The following is a 7831-nucleotide window of genomic DNA, read 5'->3' as shown; positions in this document are numbered from 1 at the left end:
TGAACACGAAACACATTTCAGCAGAAACATTAAATTAATTATGTCTGGCAGGCTGGTTACATGACAGGCAACTATTATCGAACAAACAGACAAGCTACGTGCTCAGGGGCTGTAAACACGGCCCGACACGCCACGCAACCCGATGTTCCCAGGAAACTAGGTACTTATCCCTTTTACCCAAATACACGCATGATCACACCCAACACGCTGTCATGCCAAACAGAACCAATAAACTAAATTAAAATAATTAAAACTCCGACATTTCGACCGTCACGCCTTATCTCTAACAAAAAGCAGACATTAGTAACGAAGCGAGCATCAATACAAACGACAATATCCATGTATAGCAATGTACGATCATTCCATTTTCGAATTGATAAGCGTCTCGTTTGCCGTGAAGTTGCAGCGCGATCGTGCGGCGGCTATCGACCAATCACAGCCCTCGATCCGACCGCAGCGCGGAGGCGAAGCGTGCCTCAAAAATCCCCACCGGGCCGGCCGGCTGATCAAATCTGCGAGTTGTGTAGTGCGAGAGTCGCGTATAGTGTTAAGTTATTTATTACAAAATACAAAATAATTTTTAATAATCAAATATGAGGGAAATCGTGCACCTCCAGGCCGGCCAGTGCGGTAACCAGATTGGAGCTAAGGTATGTATTGAAATGTTTTCGTTTTAGTACGATAACGGTTAGTAACGGTCTCTGCTATGGAGTCCGCTAGAAATACAATTGGAATCGTACTCGGTGTAATGTAAGGTCGCTGTTAGCTGGTTCTTAGTTATAATGTGCTATGAAATGCTATTGTTAAGTGATCTTGCATAGATATAGGTAAAGTAGGTCGACCGGTACATTGCCGTGTTGCATAGCTGCGTTCATAATTCGGGAATAGACAATGACAGTTATATTTCGCGCACGCATGATCGCGTCCGTAAGGGGAGCAACTGTCATCCCCTAGCGCGCATGACCTACACCGATATCGCCCAGTTTATATTTAAATATTTGTACCTATTGTAGATTGGTATTCAATTTTTATCGGAAGGTCAATGACAATGAATGACAAGAGATAAAATTCTTAGGTACAGAAAACTCTCATCTTTACACGTAACTATAACATATTATTTTTCCTCGGCATTTATATTCCCAGCTCTTTTATTTTCTAGAAAATTCTAAGTTTCTAAGTACCTACGAATACATTTGAACAAATAACATTCTAAAATAGGCAATGACATTCACGTTGATGGCAGTATGTGGGACAATTCTATTGGCGGACACACACGTCAAACACTTATACGAAAAACCGGTTTAAAACCTAATGGTTTATGGATCAATCTAAATAGTATACCTGATCAGACTTGTTTTAGAATAATAAATCCATTTTAATCGCTATGCAAAAAAATGGCCGCCAATAAAGAAGGATTTCCATTAAAATTTGACAGATGGTCGATCAAATTGACGAGAAACCTCCTTTCTCTATGCTAGAATTGTTTTATGGTCAGCATAATTTGTATCTTGATTGAATCTTGAGAACTGGGTCTAAATTGACGTTGGAACCACAATCATGGGAGGTTTGCCCGGAGATTGCTCTGCAATTCATTCCAACAGCGGATGCAAAAATGCACGGGAACACTTGAGAATGACGATGACCTCAACTACAGTACTTATAAAAGGACAATTCATATGCATTTATAGCTAAAGATAAATAAACAAATATGGCCGTGTTGCCAAGAGAATTTGGCGCGATATGTCACAAATCTGACAGTCGATAACCGATAAGAAAGGCCACGTATTAAACCTACTTTGCAAATAAGCGGTAATTATGTACTTTCCTATCAAATAGAGAAACTACCGCTGTTCACCGTTGGTGCATGAATAACATGCTACTTATCTGACGGTCTGACGCCTTCACACCTACTAAACTTATATATTTTTTCCAATGATTTTGTTCAAACATTGTTTTTTTAATCACTGTCAGCATCAAGCTACTTCTAATCAACCGATTGGTACAAATTGAAGTCAATTATAAGTCATGAATCTTTCGTATTTATTTTTTCATTGAATCAAATGTAAGATGAAGCGATGTCGGATTGAATTTAACTGTATTTTTTATTGTCTACGCTCCAGTGAGTGTTCTCTGAGAGTTCGTGTCTGCTGGTGTCAGGCTATTAAAAATATTAATTATAAAGACAATTTACCCAATTTCTTTTGGAAAACAGATATTGTTTGTTCAACAGTCAGGCATTAAAATTCTCATGGGCGTAAAATGTATCAGGATTTAAATGTATCTGTATGTTAACACTTCACATATGTTGAAAACTCTCAAAGGCTCTAAATTCCAGAAGCATGCGTCCACGCAATCCTTTCGATCCAAAACGAGATCACATTAAATCTTCAACACCCTAAAATATCCAACATCAAAAACAAGCAGCTACCAACATGAAAAAACTTAAATTTAGCTCGCAAGATCCTTTCAGAATATACCACCAAAGAGTTCTCATCAATCTGATGCCTACTTTATTGTTATTGGCTCAGCCCAGTCAGTCCTCATGACTATTTACGTCTGAAAGTAATTTGTTAGTCAGAAACTCAGAACATGAATCATGCACTCTCTGAGTTGAATACGAGTCAGCTACACTTGTAAGAACACTTAAAACAGCTGTGTTAACAACTCCAGAAACGCCATTTTGAAAATTTATATCTATGGTTGAGGAAATATTGCAAACTTTATTATATTTAGATTTCTGTCTATACATGCGGCAAAACACGTTTTGTCCTTTAAAAATGACATCATATTAAACTATTATGCTGATATTTTTCTGATGTGTAATCAAACCTTGAAACTAGCTCACTATACAAAAACAAATGAGTACATATTAGTCATCAGTATAGTAAATCGACTGGATAGCAGCTCACTCGACGTTTTTCTAAAGTCAGACAATTTCATCCGTTCACTGCCCGCGAAAATTGTTTCGAAATAAGCCATGACGTCAGATTTCTTTATTAGGATCACTGTGCTGTGTGAAGCCTGTGAGTCATTTTAAGCAATTTATTGATATGACTTCATATTCAAAAGGTTAAAAGAATTTTATACCTACCGTTGCTGCAAAAGTTGGATAGGTACAGGAAAAGTTAGAGGATAAAACTAATGCCATTATTATAGCAAAAATAGTCACAAAGAGGCACTAAAACGAATAAAAAGTTTAGCAACGCAACCTAAAATTAAAATAAAAAGCGATTTCACGATCAATTTCCGATTCATCAGACTATGAACTCAAACGAACGGACCGATTAAATGCAATCAAAGACAACGCATTCGAGAGCAATTCATTTGAAGCGTTTAAGATGACCATTAAGATCTGACTTTTCTCATTGTTAATAATTGAGTTCATAAGTGTAGTTATCTTATCAAATGTTTGGCAATAGAAGCTAGATTATGGAGTTCAACGTCCTGCCTGCTGGCGGTCGATGCCCAGATATAAATAGCTCCCATAGCCGGCGAGGTTCGCCATCGAGTTGGTGCAAGCGCGCAGTACCGTTACCGTATAACTATAGAGCCCAGAATGCATATCTCTGATGGATTAACTGCAGGAAATGATGATCCCCACAATGCATTAAATTCTGGAGCAATGAACTCCGCAATTCGCGAGGCCTAAATTGATTCGTATCTGAAATGGGAAGCAAATTGAACTGACAGGCAGATTGGTTTTTGATAATGGCAGCATGTAGCTAACAGGTCCAAAAATAATTAAAGTCAAATTCGATTAGATGATAAATAATTTGTTTAGCTAGTCAACGCAAAAACCGAATGCCAATTCTCTTGGAGCATGTAGCCAACGTTGAAAGTAAGATACGCAGAGAACGGCCGGCGTACGGTGAAATCTAACACAATGGTAATAGTATTACGACCATGAAACCATTACACAGACGCCATAGTTTCCCTTCGTCTGTTCACACGATACTTTCAACTTGCCTGCTCTATCTAGTTACTAAGAAAGCAAGCCTTTCCAACAGACAGCCTTTCACTTTTGCTGTTATTAAAAATCATTACAATGTCATCTATGAAAGTCTTGATAAATTGACCTGCTCGGATTGGATTTTATCGTGATTTTTTTGCAATTATATACTGATGTTGTACTTGTAGTTCAAATTCTAATTTGTAGGATTACATTTTGCATTTTATGCTATTTAACTACGTGACAAGGTACAGATTTAAAGAATAGCTTATGGCATGACTAATATAACAATCAAAGAAGATCAAAATAATATGGCGTCCCAAGATGCCTTAAATGAAGATTCGATCAATTTTATTTATCTAGGTAAAACATAGATAGAGCTATTCACCGATCCATATTTAGCAACACCAAAAAACTCAATAGCTCTTAATTAAAGTCCAAAAGGAAAATCGATTCATTCTAAAAATATCGACCGCCTCATAAGGCCTGAAGTTAATTTAAACATCCACACAAAATAAACAAGAGTCGAAGTTAAACCCTGAACCAAAAAGGCGGCCATGTTAGTTATATTACCATATATGTACATGTCGACTTGTACCCACTCGCGGATGACATCACTAGGATCGGCGCGCGCGCCGCTGAATGCTAATGTTCGTCCAACACGACACGATCCACGCAGCTTGTGTTGCTAAGTATTTTCACCAGCAGTTTAACCAATTACGTAAGCGTTGAAAAATTGATTTACGATCCGCTAGGCTTTTAGTGAACGCTCATAAAATTCAACTTATTTTAAAAGATATAAGATACAATCGACGCATACCAAAATATGTTGGTTCCGACTACTGATCTCCAAATTGGTAGGCGTGGCGATTGCGTCAGGTAATTGCATACATCCGCGGCTACGAGTATGTTACGTACTTGGATTCTCGAAAAGAAACACTGTAATTGTTTCATTGCGAAATTTCGGCGACCATATGGCCGCCGGCCCTGAAATCATGTCGCCGATTTCAAGGGACATCGAAAAATTGAATGCTAATAAGTCGACTCGTTCGAGACATTCTCCGCTTATACGGCGAGATAAACCAAATACGGGAGGAGGTGGGCGTCGTCGAGCCAGCTATTGTGCCGTCGTCATAACTCAAGCCATTGTCTTGCGTAACCCTTCCCGAAGCTGAGCGTTCATTAATGATATATTATGTATCCTGTCTACCTTTTACGACGGTTCATTGAGCTTTATAACCTTTAGAAAATTACATTTGAATAGAATCATGAAAGTGTCCATTGAAACTCGAACGGAACTCGCTAGGGACGAGAGTCTCCCGTGATATTTTAACACGCCTTAGAACCGGTTGGAAAGTCGCGTCGGTCGGAGCACTTACAAATAGTGCGCCAAGAGCTTTCGTGTAGGCATCTTAATTGACTGCATTCTATACCGCGTTCACTACAGCTCTGCTTTCGTTCCGCTAACGGTAATACTTTTGTTCCAGTTCTGGGAGATCATCTCCGACGAGCACGGCATCGACCCCACCGGCGCCTACCATGGCGACTCGGACCTGCAGCTGGAGCGCATCAACGTGTACTACAATGAGGCCTCCGGCGGCAAGTACGTGCCGCGCGCCATCCTCGTCGACCTGGAGCCCGGCACCATGGACTCGGTGCGCTCGGGCCCCTTCGGACAGATCTTCCGGCCGGACAACTTCGTGTTCGGACAGTCCGGCGCCGGCAACAACTGGGCCAAGGGTCACTACACCGAGGGAGCCGAGCTAGTCGACTCTGTTCTTGATGTAGTACGCAAAGAATCCGAGTCCTGCGATTGCCTACAGGGCTTCCAGCTCACACACTCACTTGGCGGTGGTACCGGTTCAGGAATGGGAACACTTCTCATCTCAAAGATCCGTGAAGAATACCCCGACAGAATCATGAACACATACTCAGTCGTCCCCTCACCCAAAGTATCAGACACCGTAGTCGAACCCTACAATGCGACTCTCTCAGTCCACCAGCTCGTAGAAAACACAGACGAAACCTACTGCATCGACAACGAGGCCCTTTATGACATCTGCTTCCGCACACTCAAACTGTCCACACCCACCTATGGTGATCTCAACCACTTGGTCTCCCTCACAATGTCCGGTGTCACCACCTGCCTCAGGTTCCCCGGTCAGTTGAACGCTGATCTCCGTAAATTGGCCGTCAACATGGTTCCCTTCCCCCGTCTTCACTTCTTCATGCCCGGTTTCGCACCCCTCACATCCCGCGGAAGCAGACAATACCGTGCCCTCACCGTGCCCGAGCTCACGCAGCAGATGTTCGATGCCAAGAACATGATGGCGGCGTGCGACCCGCGCCACGGCCGCTACCTGACCGTGGCCGCCATCTTCCGAGGCCGCATGTCCATGAAGGAGGTGGACGAGCAGATGCTCAACATCCAGAACAAGAACTCGTCATACTTCGTGGAATGGATCCCCAACAACGTGAAGACCGCCGTGTGCGACATCCCACCTCGCGGCCTCAAGATGGCAGCCACGTTCATCGGCAACTCCACCGCCATCCAGGAGCTGTTCAAGCGCATCTCGGAGCAGTTCACCGCTATGTTCAGGCGCAAGGCTTTCTTGCACTGGTACACCGGCGAGGGCATGGACGAGATGGAGTTCACGGAGGCGGAGAGCAACATGAACGACCTGGTGTCCGAGTACCAGCAGTACCAGGAGGCCACCGCCGACGAGGACGCCGAGTTCGACGAGGAGCAGGAGCAGGAGCTGGACGAGCACCACTAGAGGGGAGGGGACGGTGCCGCACATAGTACATTGCCATGTATTTACTCGTTACTTTACGTTTAAGTAACATTAATGATTCCTACGATGTGTTTTGAATGAAAAGACATGCTTTCTAACTTTTAACAGAACGCACGACTAAAACCCCGGATATGACGTTACTTGCGACTCGTGGACATATTTATGTAATTGTATACATATACATTCCTAGTGATCCATGCCTGGCCTCGTTGAGACAAGATCTGAACATTTCTTTAAGGCTGATAGACACTCTTTATGTATTTATGATAAAGTCAGGATGTCTCCAAACATGGGCATACAAGAAAGATTATAGAGTGCTTCAATAACCGAAGTTTTATTACGATTAAAATTGTTTTTTCAAGATTAATTTAATGTATATAATAAAGATTTTTATTTAACATGTTTGTTTCCTTTACATTAACATCTAGACGGACAACACTTACGTCATTATTTAAATTGAAATATGATTCAAGTCATTGAATGAGTTCGTCGAAGGTAACTGCCGTAATCCGATGATATCAACAGCAAATAAACATAAAGGACGAACAAACAAGATTGGTAGCCATTATATAATCCATAGATAAAATATTCTATTATCTATGATAATTTGCCCTAAAATGTAACAGACCTACATGGACATTTTACAAGTAAAGCAATAACAAGCTATTAAATCCATTGTTTTCTTCGATTATCTTAAATACCTATTTAGGACAGTGATTCACATTATGAGTTGGTAACTGCAAAAACTGGGCTGTACGCACCTTACATCATCGCCTTGGGCTAAATTTAGAAATGCACTAAAAGTCGGCCATTTTGCGTGGTCTCTGTCAACTCCCGTTAGAGCCTCAATTTGTATTGGTAAATGAATAAGAGGTGGTGCGAGAGGTATCAATTTAAATTGGTCAGGTGATAACGGCATGATGTCATGTAGTTCGTCAGAAACAAACAACTTATGTCATTTAGGTTTGTGTGACATTCGGTATTATGATAACGTTGGTCTTGCATTCAAAGGTATTTGTTAATTTGTGGTAATGGTCTTGACTCACTGCAGTTACAATTATTATTAATAGCTTTATTAAAAACATGT

General features: G+C 41.3%; 1 protein-coding gene across 1 annotated transcript; it reads left to right on the top strand.

The window, feature by feature from the left end:
• The first annotated feature begins 488 nt into the window (after positions 1–488).
• Positions 489–7142, top strand: LOC110379520 (tubulin beta-1 chain). Its single transcript, XM_021339220.3, has 2 exons — positions 489–650; positions 5437–7142. Exons 1-2 carry the CDS (start codon positions 594–596, stop codon positions 6724–6726), a joined length of 1347 nt encoding a protein of 448 aa, XP_021194895.1. The 5' UTR covers positions 489–593; the 3' UTR covers positions 6727–7142.
• The last annotated feature ends 689 nt before the right edge of the window (positions 7143–7831 follow it).

This window comes from Helicoverpa armigera, chromosome 25, assembly GCF_030705265.1.
Source record: "Helicoverpa armigera isolate CAAS_96S chromosome 25, ASM3070526v1, whole genome shotgun sequence".
Taxonomy (NCBI): Eukaryota; Metazoa; Arthropoda; class Insecta; order Lepidoptera; family Noctuidae; genus Helicoverpa; species Helicoverpa armigera.
This window is presented reverse-complemented; position numbering and strand designations above follow the sequence as displayed.